This window comes from Dendrobates tinctorius, unplaced genomic scaffold (genome assembly GCF_039654945.1).
Source record: "Dendrobates tinctorius isolate UK_male_01 unplaced genomic scaffold, ASM3965494v1 ptg000151l, whole genome shotgun sequence".
NCBI lineage: Eukaryota > Metazoa > Chordata > Amphibia > Anura > Dendrobatidae > Dendrobates > Dendrobates tinctorius.
Window position 1 is genome coordinate 2,372,593 of NW_027361818.1, and position 19,433 is coordinate 2,392,025.

The 19,433-nt window shown below is 33.4% G+C and overlaps 1 protein-coding gene across 1 annotated transcript in view; it reads left to right on the forward strand.

Annotated features, from left to right (window-relative positions):
- The window catches only part of KCNAB3 (potassium voltage-gated channel subfamily A regulatory beta subunit 3), a 98,163-nt gene that overhangs the window by 43,291 nt on the left and 35,439 nt on the right, over positions 1-19,433 (forward strand). Inside the window, exon 7 of the mRNA XM_073547019.1 lies at positions 2-45. Coding sequence (XP_073403120.1) covers positions 2-45 — 44 coding nt within the window. The remainder of the gene's footprint in view (position 1; positions 46-19,433) is intronic.

Sequence of the window (19,433 nt, forward strand, 5' to 3'; positions counted from 1 at the left end):
GAGCAGAAACGGAGAGGGGCTTGTCCCGGAAACATATCATCGAAGGTGAATAGCATTTTAACTTTGGATACAGTATATAAGAGCAATATTATAGTAGTTATATTCTTGTACATAGGGGGCAGTATTATAGTAGTTATATTCTTGTACATAGGGGGCAGTATTATAGTAGTTATATTCTTGTACATAGGGGCAGTATTATAGTAGTTATATTCTTGTACATAGGGGGCAGTATTATAGTAGTTATATTCTTGAACATAGGAGCAGTATTATAGTAGTTATATTCTTGTACATAGGGGGCAGTATTATAGTAGTTATATTCTTGTACATAGGAGCAGTATTATAGTAGTTATATTCTTGTACATAGGAGCAGTATTATAGTAGTTATATTCTTGTACATAGGAGCAGGATTATAGTAGTTATATTCTTGTACATAGGGGGCAGTATTATAGTAGTTATATTCGTGTACATATGGAGCAGTATTATAGTAGTTATATTCCTGTACATAGGGGGCAGTATTATAGTAGTTATATTCTTGTACATAGGGGCAGTATTATAGTATTTATATTCTTGTACATAGGTGCAGTATTATAGTAGTTATATTCTTGTACATAGGGGCAGTATTATAGTAGTTATATTCTTGTACATAGGGGGCAGTATTATAGTAGTTATATTCGTGTACATATGGAGCAGTATTATAGTAGTTATATTCTTGTACATAGGGGGCAGTATTATAGTAGTTATATTCTTGTACATAGGGGGCAGTATTATAGTAGTTATATTCGTGTACATATGGAGCAGTATTATAGTAGTTATATTCCTGTACATAGGGGGCAGTATTATAGTAGTTATATTCTTGTACATAGGGGGCAGTATTATAGTAGTTATATTCTTGTACATAGGGGGCAGTATTATAGTAGTTATATTCGTGTATATATGGAGCAGTATTATAGTAGTTATATTCTTGTACATAGGGGGCAGTATTATAGTAGTTATATTCGTGTACATATGGAGCAGTATTATAGTAGTTATATTCCTGTACATAGGGGGCAGTATTATAGTAGTTATATTCTTGTACATAGGGGGCAGTATTATAGTAGTTATATTCTTGTATATAGGAACAGTATTATAGTAGCTATATTCTTGTACATAGGAGCAGTATTATATTAGTTATATTCTTGTACATAGGGGCAGTATTATAGTAGTTATATTCTTGTACATAAGGGGCAGTATTATAGTAGTTATATTCTTGTACATAGGGGGCAGTATTATAGTAGTTATATTCTTGTACATAGGGGGCAGTATTATAGTAGTTATATTCTTGTACATAGGAGCCGTATTATAGTAGTTATATTCTTGTACATAGGGGGCAGTATTATAGTAGTTATACTCTTGTACGTAGGGGCAGTATTATAGTAGTTATATTCTTGTACATAGGAGCAGTATTATAGTAGTTATATTCTTGTACATAGGGGGCAGTATTATAGTAGTTATATTCTTGCACATAGGGACAGTATTATAGGAGTTATATTCTTGTACATAGGAGCAGTATTATAGTAGTTATATTCTTGTACATAGGAGCACCATTATAGTAGTTATACTCTTGTACGTAAGGGCAGTATTATAGTAGTTATATTCTTGTACATAGGAGCAGCATTATAGTAGTTATACTCTTGTACATAGGGGCAGTATTAAAGTAGTTATATTCTTGTACATAGGGGTAGTATTATAGTAGTTATATTCTTGTACATAGGGGCAGTATTATAGTAGTTATATTCTTGTACATAGGGTCAGTATTATAGTATATTCTTGTGCATAGGGGTAGTATTACAGTAGTTATAATCTTTTACAGAGGAGTAGTATTATAGCAGTTATATTCTTGTACGTAGCGGCAGTATTATAGTAGTTATATTCTTGTACATAGGAGCAGTATTATAGTAGTTATAATCTTGTACATAGGGGCAGTATTATAGTAGTTATATTCTTGTACATAGGAGCAGTATTATAGTAGTTATATTCTTGTACATAGGGGCAGTATTATAGTAGTTATATTCTTGTACATAGGGGCAGCATTATAGTAGTTATATTATTGTACATAGGGGCAGTATTATAGTAGTTATATTCTTGTACATAGGTGCAGCATTATAGTAGTTATATTCTTGTACATAAGGGCAGTATTATAGTAGTTACATTCTTGTACATAGGGGTAGTATTATAGTAGTTATATTCTTGTACATAGGAGCAGTATTATAGTAGTTATATTTTTGTACATAGGGGCAGCATTATAGTAGTTATATTCTTGTACATAGGGGCAGTATTATAGTAGTTATATTCTTGTACATAGGGGCAGTATTATAGTAGTTATATTCTTGTACATATGGGGCAGTATTATAGTAGTTATATTCTTGTGCATAGGGGCAGTATTATGGTAGTTATATTCTTGTACATATGGGGCAGTATTATAGTAGTTATATTCTTGTATATAGGGGGCAGTATTATAGTAATTATATTCTTGTACATAGGGGCAGTATTCTAGTAGTTATATTCTTGTATATAGGGGAAGTATTATAGTAGTTATATTCTTGTACATAGGGACAGTATTATAGTAGTTATATTCTTGTACATAGGGGGCAGTATTATAGTAGTTATATTCTTGTACATAGGAGCAGTATTATAGTAGTTATATTCTTGTACATAGGGGGCAGTATTATAGTAGTTATATTCGTGTACATATGGAGCAGTATTATAGTAGTTATATTCCTGTACATAGTGGGCAGTATTATAGTAGTTATATTCTTGTACATAGGAGCAGTATTGTGGTAGTTATATTCTTGTACATATGGGGCAGTATTATAGTAGTTATATTCTTGTACATAGGGGGCAGTATTATAGTAGTTATATTCTTGCACATAGGGGGCAGTATTATAGTAGTTATATTCTTGTACATAGGAGCAGTATTATAGTAGTTATAATCTTGTATATAGGAGTAGTATTATAGCAGTTATATTCTTGTATATAGGGGGTAGGTTTATAGTAGTTATATTCTTGTACATAGGGAGCAGTATTATCGTAGCTATATTCTTGTATATAGGAGCAGTATTATAGTAGTTATAATCTTGTATATAGGGAGCAGTATTATAGTAATTATATTCTTGTACATAGGGAGCAGTATTATCGTAGCTATATTCTTGTATATAGGGGGCAGTATTATAGTAGTTATATTCTTGTACATAGGGGTAGTATTATAGAAGTTATATTCTTGTACATAGGGGCAGTATTATAATAGTTATATTCTTGTACATAGGAGTAGTATTATAACAGTTATATTCTTGTACATAAGAGCAGTATTATAGTAGTTACATTCTTGTACATAGGAGCAGTATTGTGGTAGTTATATTCTTGTACATATGGGGCAGTATTATAGTAGTTATATTCTTGTACATAGGGGGCAGTATTATAGTAGTTATATTCTTGTACATAGGAGTAGTATTATACCAGTTATATTCTTGTACATAGGGGGCAGTATTATAGTAGTTATATTCTTGTACATAGGAGCAGTATTATAGTAGTTATATTCTTGTACATATGGGGCAGTATTATAGTAGTTATCTTCTTGTACATAGGAGTAATATTATAGCAGTTATATTCTTGTACATAGGGGCAGTATTATAGTAGTTATATTCTTGTACTTAGTGGGCAGTATTATAGTAGTTATTTTCTTGTACATAGGAGCAGTATTATAGTAGTTATATTCTTGTACATATGGGGCAGTATTATAGCAGTTATATTCTTGTACATAGGGGCAGTATTATAGTAGTTATATTCTTGTACATAGGTGGCAGTATTATAGTAGTTATATTCTTATACATAGGGGCAGTATTATAGTAGCTATATTCTTGTACATAGGAGCAGTATTATAGTAGTTATATTCTTGTACATAGGGGGCAGTGTTATAGTAGTTATATTCTTGTACATAGGAGCAGTATTACAGTAGTTATATTCTTGTACATATGGGGCAGTATTATAGCAGTTATATTCTTGTACATAGGGGCAGTATTATAGTAGTTATATTCTTGTACTTAGGGGCAGTCTTATAGTAGCTATATTCTTGAACATAGGGGCAGTATTATAGTAGTTATATTCTTGTACATAGGGGGCAGTGTTATAGTAGTTATATTCTTGTACATATGGGGCAGTATTATAGCAGTTATATTCTTGTACATAGGGGCAGTATTATAGTAGTTATATTCTTGTACATAGGTGGCAGTATTATTGCTGTTATATTCTTATACAAAGGGAGCAGTATTATAGTAGTTATATTCTTGTACATAGAGGCAGTATTATAGTAGTTATATTCTTGTACTTAGGGGGCAGTATTATAGCAGTTATTTTCTTGTACGTAGGAGCAGTATTATAGTAGTTATATTCTTGTACATATGGGGCAGTATTATGGCAGTTATATTATTGTACATAGGGGCAGTATTATAGTAGTTATATTCTTGTACATAGGTGGCAGTATTATAGCAGTTATATTCTTATACATAGGGGCAGTATTATAGTAGCTATATTTTTGTACATAGTGGCAGTATTATAGTAGTTATATTCTTGTACATTGGGGGCAGTGTTATAGTAGTTATATTCTTGTACATAGGAGCATTATTATAGTAGTTATATTCTTGTACATAGGAGCATTATTATAGTAGTTATATTCTTGTACATATGGGGCAGTATTATAGTAGTTATATTCTTGTACATAGGTGGCAGTATTATAGTTGTTATATTCTTATACATAGGGAGCAGTATTATAGTAGTTATATTCTTGTACATGTGGCAGTATTATAGTAGTTATATTCTTGTACTTAGGGGCAGTCTTATAGTAGTTATATTCTTGTACATAGGGGCAGTATTATAGTAGTTATATTCTTGTACATAGGTGGCGGTATTATAGTAGTTATATTCTTATACATAGGGGCAGTATTATAGTAGCTATATTCTTGTACATGTGGCAGTATTATAGTAGTTATATTCTTGTACATAGGGGGCAGTGTTATAGTAGTTATATTCTTGTACATAGGAGCAGTATTACAGTAGTTATATTCTTGTACATATGGTGCAGTATTATAGCAGTTATATTCTTGTACATAGGGGCAGTATTATAGTAGTTATATTCTTGTACATAGGTGGCAGTATTATAGTTGTTATATTCTTATACATAGGGAGCAGTATTATAGTAGTTATATTCTTGTACATAGGGGCAGTATTATAGTAGTTATATTCTTGTACTTAGGGGCAGTCTTATAGTAGCTATATTCTTGTACATAGGGGCAGTATTATAGTAGTTATATTCTTGTACATAGGGGGCAGTATTATAGTAGTTATATTCTTGTACATAGGGGGCAGTGTTATAGTAGTTATATTCTTGTACATAGGAGCAGTATTATAGTAGTTTTATTCTTGTACATATGGGGCAGTATTATAGCAGTTATATTCTTGTACATAGGGGCAGTATTATAGTAGTTATATTCTTGTACATAGGAGCAGTATTATAGTAGTTATATTCTTGTACATAGGGGGCAGTATTATAGTAGTTATATTCTTGCACATAGGGACAGTATTATAGGAGTTATATTCTTGTACATAGGAGCAGTATTATAGTAGTTATATTCTTGTACATAGGAGCACCATTATAGTATTTATACTCTTGTACGTAGGGGCAGTATTATAGTAGTTATATTCTTGTACATAGGAGCAGCATTATAGTAGTTATACTCTTGTACATAGGGGCAGTATTAAAGTAGTTATATTCTTGTACATAGGGGTAGTATTATAGTAGTTATATTCTTGTACATAGGGGCAGTATTATAGTAGTTATATTCTTGTACATAGGGTCAGTATTATAGTATATTCTTGTGCATAGGGGTAGTATTACAGTAGTTATAATCTTTTACAGAGGAGTAGTATTATAGCAGTTATATTCTTGTACGTAGCGGCAGTATTATAGTAGTTATATTCTTGTACATAGGGGCAGTCTTATAGTAGCTATATTCTTGTACATGTGGCAGTATTATAGTAGTTATATTCTTGTACTTAGGGGCAGTCTTATAGTAGTTATATTCTTGTACATAGGGGCAGTATTATAGTAGTTATATTCTTGTACATAGGTGGCGGTATTATAGTAGTTATATTCTTATACATAGGGGCAGTATTATAGTAGCTATATTCTTGTACATGTGGCAGTATTATAGTAGTTATATTCTTGTACATAGGGGGCAGTGTTATAGTAGTTATATTCTTGTACATAGGAGCAGTATTACAGTAGTTATATTCTTGTACATATGGTGCAGTATTATAGCAGTTATATTCTTGTACATAGGGGCAGTATTATAGTAGTTATATTCTTGTACATAGGTGGCAGTATTATAGTTGTTATATTCTTATACATAGGGAGCAGTATTATAGTAGTTATATTCTTGTACATAGGGGCAGTATTATAGTAGTTATATTCTTGTACTTAGGGGCAGTCTTATAGTAGCAATATTCTTGTACATAGGGGCAGTATTATAGTAGTTATATTCTTGTACATAGGGGGCAGTATTATAGTAGTTATATTCTTGTACATAGGGGGCAGTGTTATAGTAGTTATATTCTTGTACATAGGAGCAGTATTATAGTAGTTTTATTCTTGTACATATGGGGCAGTATTATAGCAGTTATATTCTTGTACATAGGGGCAGTATTATAGTAGTTATATTCTTGTACATAGGAGCAGTATTATAGTAGTTATATTCTTGTACATAGGGGGCAGTATTATAGTAGTTATATTCTTGCACATAGGGACAGTATTATAGGAGTTATATTCTTGTACATAGGAGCAGTATTATAGTAGTTATATTCTTGTACATAGGAGCACCATTATAGTATTTATACTCTTGTACGTAGGGGCAGTATTATAGTAGTTATATTCTTGTACATAGGAGCAGCATTATAGTAGTTATACTCTTGTACATAGGGGCAGTATTAAAGTAGTTATATTCTTGTACATAGGGGTAGTATTATAGTAGTTATATTCTTGTACATAGGGGCAGTATTATAGTAGTTATATTCTTGTACATAGGGTCAGTATTATAGTATATTCTTGTGCATAGGGGTAGTATTACAGTAGTTATAATCTTTTACAGAGGAGTAGTATTATAGCAGTTATATTCTTGTACGTAGCGGCAGTATTATAGTAGTTATATTCTTGTACATAGGAGCAGTATTATAGTAGTTATAATCTTGTACATAGGGGCAGTATTATAGTAGTTATATTCTTGTACATAGGAGCAGTATTATAGTAGTTATATTCTTGTACATAGGGGCAGTCTTATAGTAGCTATATTCTTGTACATAGGGGCAGTATTATAGTAGTTATATTCTTGTACATAGGGGGCAGTATTATAGTAGTTATATTCTTGTACATAGGGGGCAGTGTTATAGTAGTTATATTCTTGTACATAGGAGCAGTATTATAGTAGTTTTATTCTTGTACATATGGGGCAGTATTATAGCAGTTATATTCTTGTACATAGGGGCAGTATTATAGTAGTTATATTCTTGTACATAGGAGCAGTATTATAGTAGTTATATTCTTGTACATAGGGGGCAGTATTATAGTAGTTATATTCTTGCACATAGGGACAGTATTATAGGAGTTATATTCTTGTACATAGGAGCAGTATTATAGTAGTTATATTCTTGTACATAGGAGCACCATTATAGTAGTTATACTCTTGTACGTAGGGGCAGTATTATAGAAGTTATATTCTTGTACATAGGAGCAGCATTATAGTAGTTATACTCTTGTACATAGGGGCAGTATTAAAGTAGTTATATTCTTGTACATAGGGTCAGTATTATAGAATATTCTTGTGCATAGGGGTAGTATTACAGTAGTTATAATCTTTTACAGAGGAGTAGTATTATAGCAGTTATATTCTTGTACGTAGCGGCAGTATTATAGTAGTTATATTCTTGTACATAGGAGCAGTATTATAGTAGTTATAATCTTGTACATAGGGGCAGTATTATAGTAGTTATATTCTTGTACATAGGAGCAGTATTATAGTAGTTATATTCTTGTACATAGGGGCAGTATTATAGTAGTTATATTCTTGTACATAGGGGCAGCATTATAGTAGTTATATTATTGTACATAGGGGCAGTATTATAGTAGTTATATTCTTGTACATAGGTGCAGCATTATAGTAGTTATATTCTTGTACATAAGGGCAGTATTATAGTAGTTACATTCTTGTACATAGGGGTAGTATTATAGTAGTTATATTCTTGTACATAGGAGCAGTATTATAGTAGTTATATTCTTGTACATAGGGGCAGCATTCTAGTAGTTATATTCTTGTACATAGGGGCAGTATTATAGTAGTTATATTCTTGTACATAGGGGCAGTATTATAGTAGTTATATTCTTGTACATATGGGGCAGTATTATAGTAGTTATATTCTTGTGCATAGGGGCAGTATTATGGTAGTTATATTCTTGTACATATGGGGCAGTATTATAGTAGTTATATTCTTGTATATAGGGGGCAGTATTATAGTAGTTATATTCTTGTACATAGGGGCAGTATTCTAGTAGTTATATTCTTGTATATAGGGGAAGTATTATAGTAGTTATATTCTTGTACATAGGGACAGTATTATAGTAGTTATATTCTTGTACATAGGGGGCAGTATTATAGTAGTTATATTCTTGTACATAGGAGCAGTATTATAGTAGTTATATTCTTGTACATAAGGGCAGTATTATAGTAGTTATATTCTTGTACATAGGGGCAGTATTATAGTAGTTATATTCTTGTACATAGGAGCAGTATTGTGGTAGTTATATTCTTGTACATATGGGGCAGTATTATAGTAGTTATATTCTTGTACATAGGGGGCAGTATTATAGTAGTTATATTCTTGCACATAGGGGGCAGTATTATAGTAGTTATATTCTTGTACATAGGAGCAGTATTATAGTAGTTATTATCTTGTATATAGGAGTAGTATTATAGCAGTTATATTCTTGTATATAGGGGGCAGGTTTATAGTAGTTATATTCTTGTACATAGGGAGCAGTATTATCGTAGCTATATTCTTGTATATAGGAGCAGTATTATAGTAGTTATAATCTTGTATATAGGGAGCAGTATTATAGTAATTATATTCTTGTACATAGGGAGCAGTATTATCGTAGCTATATTCTTGTATATAGGGGGCAGTATTATAGTAGTTATATTCTTGTACATAGGGGTAGTATTATAGAAGTTATATTCTTGTACATAGGGGCAGTATTATAGTAGTTACATTCTTGTACATAGGGGTAGTATTATAGTAGTTATATTCTTGTACATAGGAGCAGTATTATAGTAGTTATATTTTTGTACATAGGGGCAGTATTATAGTAGTTATATTCTTGTGCATATGGGGCAGTATTATAGTAGCTATATTCTTGTACATAGGGGGCAGTATTATAGTAGTTATATTCTTGTACATAGGAGCAGTATTATAGTAGTTATATTCTTGTATATAGGGGCGGTATTATAGTAGTTGTAATCTTGTACATAGGAGTAGTATTATACCAGTTATATTCTTGTACATAGGGGCAGGATTTTAGTAGTTGTATTCTTGTACATAGGAGTAGTATTATAGCAGTTATATTCTTGTACATAAGTGGAGTATTATAGTAGTTATATTCTTGTACATAGGGGGCAGTATTAAAGTAGTTATATTCCTGTGTATAGGGGCAGTATTATAGTAGTTATATTCTTGTATATAGGGGGCAGTATTAAAGTAGTTATATTCTTGTACATAGGGGGCAGTATTATAGTAGTTATATTCTTGAACATAGAGAACAGTATTATAGTAGTTATATTCTTGTACATATGGGGCAGTGTTATAGTAGTTATATTCTTGCACATATGGGGCAGTATTATAGCAGTTATATTCTTGTACATAGGAGCAGTATTATAGTAGTTATAGTCTTGTACATATGGGGCAGTATTATAGTAGTTATATTCTTGTCCATAGGGGGCAGTATTATAGTAGTTATATTCTTGTACATAGGAGCAGTATTATAGTAGTTATATTCTTGTACATATGGGGCAGTATTATAGTAGTTATCTTCTTGTACATAGGGGCAGTATTATAGTAGTTATATTCTTGTACATAGGGGCAGTATTATAGTAGTTATATTCTTGTACATAGGAGTAATATTATAGTAGTTATATTCTTGTACATAGGGGCAGTATTATAGTAGTTATTTTCTTGTATATAGGAGCAGTATTATAGTAGTTATTTTCTTGTATATAGGAGCAGTATTATAGTAGTTATATTCTTTTACATATGGGGCAGTATTATAGCAGTTATATTCTTGTGCATAGGGGCAGTATTATAGTAGTTATATTCTTGTACATAGGAGCAGTATTATAGTAGTTATATTCTTGTACATATGGGGCAGTATTATAGTAGTTATATTCTTGTACTTAGTGGGCAGTATTATAGTAGTTATTTTCTTGTACATAGGAGCAGTATTATAGTAGTTATATTCTTGTACATATGGGGCAGTATTATAGCAGTTATATTCTTGTACATAGGGGCAGTATTATAGTAGTTATATTCTTGTACATAGGTGGCAGTATTATAGTAGTTATATTCTTATACATAGGGGCAGTATTATAGTAGCTATATTCTTGTACATAGGAGCAGTATTATAGTAGTTATATTCTTGTACATAGGGGGCAGTGTTATAGTAGTTATATTCTTGTACATAGGAGCAGTATTACAGTAGTTATATTCTTGTACATATGGGGCAGTATTATAGCAGTTATATTCTTGTACATAGGGGCAGTATTATAGTAGTTATATTCTTGTACTTAGGGGCAGTCTTATAGTAGCTATATTCTTGAACATAGGGGCAGTATTATAGTAGTTATATTCTTGTACATAGGGGGCAGTGTTATAGTAGTTATATTCTTGTACATATGGGGCAGTATTATAGCAGTTATATTCTTGTACATAGGGGCAGTATTATAGTAGTTATATTCTTGTACATAGGTGGCAGTATTATTGCTGTTATATTCTTATACATAGGGAGCAGTATTATAGTAGTTATATTCTTGTACATAGAGGCAGTATTATAGTAGTTATATTCTTGTACTTAGGGGGCAGTATTATAGTAGTTATTTTCTTGTACGTAGGAGCAGTATTATAGTAGTTATATTCTTGTACATATGGGGCAGTATTATGGCAGTTATATTATTGTACATAGGGGCAGTATTATAGTAGTTATATTCTTGTACATAGGTGGCAGTATTATAGTAGTTATATTCTTGTACATAGGGGGCAGTGTTATAGTAGTTATATTCTTGTACATAGGAGCAGTATTATAGTAGTTTTATTCTTGTACATATGGAGTAGTATTATAGTAGTTATATTCTTGTACATAGAGGCAGTATTATAGTAGTTATATTCTTGTACTTAGGGGGCAGTATTATAGTAGTTATTTTCTTGTACGTAGGAGCAGTATTATAGTAGTTATATTCTTGTACATATGGGGCAGTATTATGGCAGTTATATTATTGTACATAGGGGCAGTATTATAGTACTTATATTCTTGTACATAGGTGGCAGTATTATAGCAGTTATATTCTTATACATAGGGGCAGTATTATAGTAGCTATATTTTTGTACATAGGGGCAGTATTATAGTAGTTATATTCTTGTACATTGGGGGCAGTGTTATAGTAGTTATATTCTTGTACATAGGAGCAGTATTATAGTAGTTATATTCTTGTACATATGGGGCAGTATTATAGCAGTTATATTCTTGTACTTAGGGGCAGTATTATAGTAGTTATATTCTTGTACATAGGTGGCAGTATTATAGTTGTTATATTCTTATACATAGGGAGCAGTATTATAGTAGTTATATTCTTGTACATGTGGCAGTATTATAGTAGTTATATTCTTGTACTTAGGGGCAGTCTTATAGTAGCTATATTCTTGTACATATGTGGCAGTATTATAGCAGTTATATTCTTGTACATAGGGGCAGTATTATAGTAGTTATATTCTTGTACATAGGTGGCAGTATTATAGTAGTTATATTCTTATACATAGGGGCAGTATTATAGTAGCTATATTCTTGTACATAGGGGCAGTATTATAGTAGCTATATTCTTGTACATAGGGGCAGTATTATAGTAGTTATATTCTTGTACTTAGGGGGCAGTATTATAGTAGTTATTTTCTTGTACATAGGAGCAGTATTATAGTAGTTATATTCTTGTACATATGGGGCAGTATTATGGCAGTTATATTCTTGTACATAGGGGCAGTGTTATAGTAGTTATATTCTTGTATATAGGGGGCAGTATTAAAGTAGTTATATTCTTGTACATAGGGGGCAGTATTATAGTAGTTATATTCTTGAACATAGAGAACAGTATTCTAGTAGTTATATTCTTGTACATATGGGGCAGTGTTATAGTAGTTATAGTCTTGTACATATGGGGCAGTATTATAGTAGTTATATTCTTGTCCATAGGGGGCAGTATTATAGTAGTTATATTCTTGTACATAGGAGCAGTATTATAGTAGTTATATTCTTGTACATAGGGGCAGTATTATAGTAGTTATATTCTTGTACATAGGGGCAGTATTATAGTAGTTATATTCTTGTACATAGGAGTAATATTATAGTAGTTATATTCTTGTACATAGGGGCAGTATTATAGTAGTTATTTTCTTGTATATAGGAGCAGTATTATAGTAGTTATTTTCTTGTATATAGGAGCAGTATTATAGTAGTTATATTCTTTTACATATGGGGCAGTATTATAGCAGTTATATTCTTGTGCATAGGGGCAGTATTATAGTAGTTATATTCTTGTACTTAGTGGGCAGTATTATAGTAGTTATTTTCTTGTACATAGGAGCAGTATTATAGTAGTTATATTCTTGTACATATGGGGCAGTATTATAGTAGTTATATTCTTGTACTTAGTGGGCAGTATTATAGTAGTTATTTTCTTGTACATAGGAGCAGTATTATAGTAGTTATATTCTTGTACATATGGGGCAGTATTATAGCAGTTATATTCTTGTACATAGGGGCAGTATTATAGTAGTTATATTCTTGTACATAGGTGGCAGTATTATAGTAGTTATATTCTTATACATAGGGGCAGTATTATAGTAGCTATATTCTTGTACATAGGAGCAGTATTATAGTAGTTATATTCTTGTACATAGGGGGCAGTGTTATAGTAGTTATATTCTTGTACATAGGAGCAGTATTACAGTAGTTATATTCTTGTACATATGGGGCAGTATTATAGCAGTTATATTCTTGTACATAGGGCCAGTATTATAGTAGTTATATTCTTGTACTTAGGGGCAGTCTTATAGTAGCTATATTCTTGAACATAGGGGCAGTATTATAGTAGTTATATTCTTGTACATAGGGGGCAGTGTTATAGTAGTTATATTCTTGTACATATGGGGCAGTATTATAGCAGTTATATTCTTGTACATAGGGGCAGTATTATAGTAGTTATATTCTTGTACATAGGTGGCAGTATTATTGCTGTTATATTCTTATACATAGGGAGCAGTATTATAGTAGTTATATTCTTGTACATAGAGGCAGTATTATAGTAGTTATATTCTTGTACTTAGGGGGCAGTATTATAGTAGTTATTTTCTTGTACGTAGGAGCAGTATTATAGTAGTTATATTCTTGTACATATGGGGCAGTATTATGGCAGTTATATTATTGTACATAGGGGCAGTATTATAGTAGTTATATTCTTGTACATAGGTGGCAGTATTATAGTAGTTATATTCTTGTACATAGGGGGCAGTGTTATAGTAGTTATATTCTTGTACATAGGAGCAGTATTATAGTAGTTTTATTCTTGTACATATGGAGTAGTATTATAGTAGTTATATTCTTGTACATAGAGGCAGTATTATAGTAGTTATATTCTTGTACTTAGGGGGCAGTATTATAGTAGTTATTTTCTTGTACGTAGGAGCAGTATTATAGTAGTTATATTCTTGTACATATGGGGCAGTATTATGGCAGTTATATTATTGTACATAGGGGCAGTATTATAGTAGTTATATTCTTGTACATAGGTGGCAGTATTATAGCAGTTATATTCTTATACATAGGGGCAGTATTATAGTAGCTATATTCTTGTACATAGGGGCAGTATTATAGTAGTTATATTCTTGTACTTAGGGGGCAGTATTATAGTAGTTATTTTCTTGTACATAGGAGCAGTATTATAGTAGTTATATTCTTGTACATATGGGGCAGTATTATGGCAGTTATATTCTTGTACATAGGGGCAGTATTATAGTAGTTATATTCTTGTACATAGGTGGCAGTATTATAGCAGTTATATTCTTATACATAGGGGCAGTATTATAGTAGTTATATTCTTGTACATAGGTGGCAGTATTATTGCTGTTATATTCTTATACATAGGGAGCAGTATTATAGTAGTTATATTCTTGTACTTAGGGGGCAGTATTATAGTAGTTATTTTCTTGTACGTAGGAGCAGTATTATAGTAGTTATATTCTTGTACATATGGGCAGTATTATGGCAGTTATATTATTGTACATAGGGGCAGTATTATAGTAGTTATATTCTTGTACATAGGTGGCAGTATTATAGTAGTTATATTCTTGTACATAGGGGGCAGTGTTATAGTAGTTATATTCTTGTACATAGGAGCAGTATTATAGTAGTTATATTCTTGTACATATGGGGCAGTATTATAGCAGTTATATTCTTGTACTTAGGGGCAGTATTATAGTAGTTATATTCTTGTACATAGGTGGCAGTATTATAGTTGTTATATTCTTATACATAGGGAGCAGTATTATAGTAGTTATATTCTTGTACATGTGGCAGTATTATAGTAGTTTTATTCTTGTACTTAGGGGCAGTCTTATAGTAGCTATATTCTTGTACATATGTGGCAGTATTATAGCAGTTATATTCTTGTACATAGGGGCAGTATTATAGTAGTTATATTCTTGTACATAGGTGGCAGTATTATAGTAGTTATATTCTTATACATAGGGGCAGTATTATAGTAGCTATATTCTTGTACATAGGGGCAGTATTATAGTAGCTATATTCTTGTACATAGGGGCAGTATTATAGTAGTTATATTCTTGTACTTAGGGGGCAGTATTATAGTAGTTATTTTCTTGTACATAGGAGCAGTATTATAGTAGTTATATTCTTGTACATATGGGGCAGTATTATGGCAGTTATATTCTTGTACATAGGGGCAGTATTATAGTAGTTATATTCTTGTACATAGGTGGCAGTATTATAGCAGTTATATTCTTATACATAGGGGCAGTATTATAGTAGTTATATTCTTGTACATAGGTGGCAGTATTATTGCTGTTATATTCTTACACATAGGGAGCAGTATTATAGTAGTTATATTCTTGTACATAGAGGCAGTATTATAGTAGTTATATTCTTGTACTTAGGGGGCAGTATTATAGTAGTTATTTTCTTGTACGTAGGAGCAGTATTATAGTAGTTATATTCTTGTACATATGGGGCAGTATTATGGCAGTTATATTATTGTACATAGGGGCAGTATTATAGTAGTTATATTCTTGTACATAGGTGGCAGTATTATAGTAGTTATATTCTTGTACATAGGGGGCAGTGTTATAGTAGTTATATTCTTGTACATAGGAGCAGTATTATAGTAGTTTTATTCTTGTACATATGGAGTAGTATTATAGTAGTTATATTCTTGTACATAGAGGCAGTATTATAGTAGTTATATTCTTGTACTTAGGGGGCAGTATTATAGTAGTTATTTTCTTGTACGTAGGAGCAGTATTATAGTAGTTATATTCTTGTACATATGGGGCAGTATTATGGCAGTTATATTATTGTACATAGGGGCAGTATTATAGTAGTTATATTCTTGTACATAGGTGGCAGTATTATAGCAGTTATATTCTTATACATAGGGGCAGTATTATAGTAGCTATATTTTTGTACATAGGGGCAGTATTATAGTAGTTATATTCTTGTACATTGGGGGCAGTGTTATAGTAGTTATATTCTTGTACATAGGAGCAGTATTATAGTAGTTATATTCTTGTACATATGGGGCAGTATTATAGCAGTTATATTCTTGTACTTAGGGGCAGTATTATAGTAGTTATATTCTTGTACATAGGTGGCAGTATTATAGTTGTTATATTCTTATACATAGGGAGCAGTATTATAGTAGTTATATTCTTGTACATGTGGCAGTATTATAGTAGTTATATTCTTGTACTTAGGGGCAGTCTTATAGTAGCTATATTCTTGTACATATGTGGCAGTATTATAGCAGTTATATTCTTGTACATAGGGGCAGTATTATAGTAGTTATATTCTTGTACATAGGTGGCAGTATTATAGTAGTTATATTCTTATACATAGGGGCAGTATTATAGTAGCTATATTCTTGTACATAGGGGCAGTATTATAGTAGCTATATTCTTGTACATAGGGGCAGTATTATAGTAGTTATATTCTTGTACTTAGGGGGCAGTATTATAGTAGTTATTTTCTTGTACATAGGAGCAGTATTATAGTAGTTATATTCTTGTACATATGGGGCAGTATTATGGCAGTTATATTCTTGTACATAGGGGCAGTATTATAGTAGTTATATTCTTGTACATAGGTGGCAGTATTATAGCAGTTATATTCTTATACATAGGGGCAGTATTATAGTAGCTATATTCTTGTACATAGGGGCAATTTTTATTGTATAAAACCAACAAATACAATTAAAATAAACAGAATTCTTCCTTAATACAAAACATAAATTCTCATGAATGCATCAGACAATAATTATAGAACTAAATTAATACATTAGGAATAAAGGTAACTTAGAGTTCACTCCTGTGGAAGGAAGAATATGAAATAAACACTTTTAGTAACATGATCATGTTATTATCCCACAGACACATTCCTCCATAGTTTCTCATTACTCTGACTTTTCTTTATCTCTATCGCTCTTATCCATCTGAGCTCGGACAGTATCTTTGTGGCTGCAGTGACGGGATGGAAGGGCTCGCTGTGGAGGGACACTCGGGTTCTCATGTGCCAGTGGTAATACTTAATGGTGGTAATGATCAGGTACATTGTCCCCCTGTCGATGTTACCGTCAGTGGATGGGACACCATTGATAATGTCAGGGTATTTCAGGGACAGCAGTCTGGGGATTTTCAGCTTGGTCGATACTTCCGTCCATATTTCCCTACCTCCCCAGCAATCACAAATAAAATGCTCCATGGTTTCCTCCTGCTGACAACCAAGGGGACATTTCCGATCCGAAACACTTAAATATTTTAAGTTCCCCCTCACAAAGAGCTTCCCATGTAGCGACAGCCAAGCAATGTCAAAAAACTTTGCTGGAAGTCGCCTCCCGTTGAGGAATCGGAGACTGTCCTGAAGGGTACTAGTGGCACAATCTCTTAGGGCCAGTGGAGAGTAAAAGAAAGTCCTACATATATGAGCACACAGATCTTTCCTCGTATTACTCTCAATGTAGGACTTCTCCAGTCCCCACTTCCTGACACACTTCAGACCATATTCCAGATACTGGGGGAGGTGGTCACCTGTCCATCTCCTCCTCTTGAGACTGCCACCTCGCACCCAAGATTCCGCAAAAGGCAATATCCAATACCTGATACTATTCGCCCACAGGGAGCTACTGTTTGAATCCATGCTCCAAAAATTTACTTTCAGAAACAAGGAGTCAAAGAAAACCCTTGGATTTAACATATCCAGCCCGCCCTCACTCCGCTGTAGGTACGTTATACCTCTCTTTATCAGGTTCATCCTGTTCCCCCACAAGAGCTGGAAGAACAGGCTGAGGAGCCTCACCGAGAAGGATTCTGGCAAAGGAAAAACGACAGAGACATACAAAAAGACGGGGACCAGGTAAGTCTTCAACATAGCAACCCCTTCTCTGTAAGTCAGCCTCCAGTTCTTCCATCGCTGAACCTTTGCATTTCCGGTCTCCAATTTTTCCTCCCAATTTAGGCTGGCATTATCGTCCCTCCCAAATTTAACCCCTAAGATCTTAATATGGGTGGAGGCCTTAACAAACTGCGGCAGATCAAAGTCTGGGTCAGATTGCAATGTCCACAGAGCTTGACTCTTCTCAAGGTTGACCAGAGACCCGGAGGCCTCTGAGTAACTTCTGATGGCCGCAGACAACATCTGCACCTCATGAGGATTAGATATCACCAGCGTCACATCATCCGCGTAGGCAACCACCTTCAGAGGCAAGCAGTGGGGGACCGGCACCCCCCAAAAGTTACACTCCTGCAGTGACCTCAAAAACAGGTCTATGGCAAAAACATACAGGAGTGGACTCAGCGGGCAGCCCTGTCTCACCCCCGCCTCAACTCCAAAAGTGCCACCCTGCCAACCATTAATCAGAGGAAAGCTCACCGTCTCTCTGTACAAAGTCTTCAGCCAATCCACAAATTGTCCTGGAATACCGTACTTTGACAAAGTGGCCCACAGATAGTCATGATCAACTCTGTCAAAGGCTTTAGCCTGGTCCAGACTGACAACATATCTCCCACACCGCAGAGCTTTACATCTCTCAAACATCTCCCGTATCGAGATGACTGCTCCAGAGATGTTCCGCCCTTTTACCGTGCCAAACTGAGAGCCTACCAACAGTGCCGAGGACAAACAGACTAATCTAGAAAACAGGATCTTTGCCAGAATCTTCCTGTCAACATTCAAGAGGGCAATTGGCCTCCAGTTCTTGATATCGCTCGGCTCCTTACCTTTAGACAGCAGAATTAATGAGGACACTCTCATGGATGGAGGCATCAGGTGATTTTCTAGACAATTTTTGTAAACATCCACAAGAATTGGAGCCAGGAGGTCTTTGAATTTCTTATAAAATTCTGCTGTTATACCATCCGGACCTGGTGCCTTCTTCAGATGTAACTTATCAATGGCCTCCTTAACCTCCTCCACCGTTAATTCTGCTGTCAAAGAAGAAAAGTCCAGATCATTAATATCAGGTGTTGGAGTTGCCTCCAAGAATTGAGTCATTTTATGTTTATCCAAAGCCTTCCTCTGAAACAAGTCAGTATAATAAGATTTCACAACCCCCAGGATACCCTCCCGAGATTCCTGCAATTCACCCTGGGAGTCAATGAGACCTGTGACCAATTTATTGGCCACCCGCTCCCGGCAATTCTCAAAGGGATCAGGTGCCCCCAAGACCCCATAATCCCGTTCGAGAACCAAGGAGGTATACCTGCTGTACTGATACTGCCTTATCTCAGATTTCAACCGGTCGATCTTCTCTTTG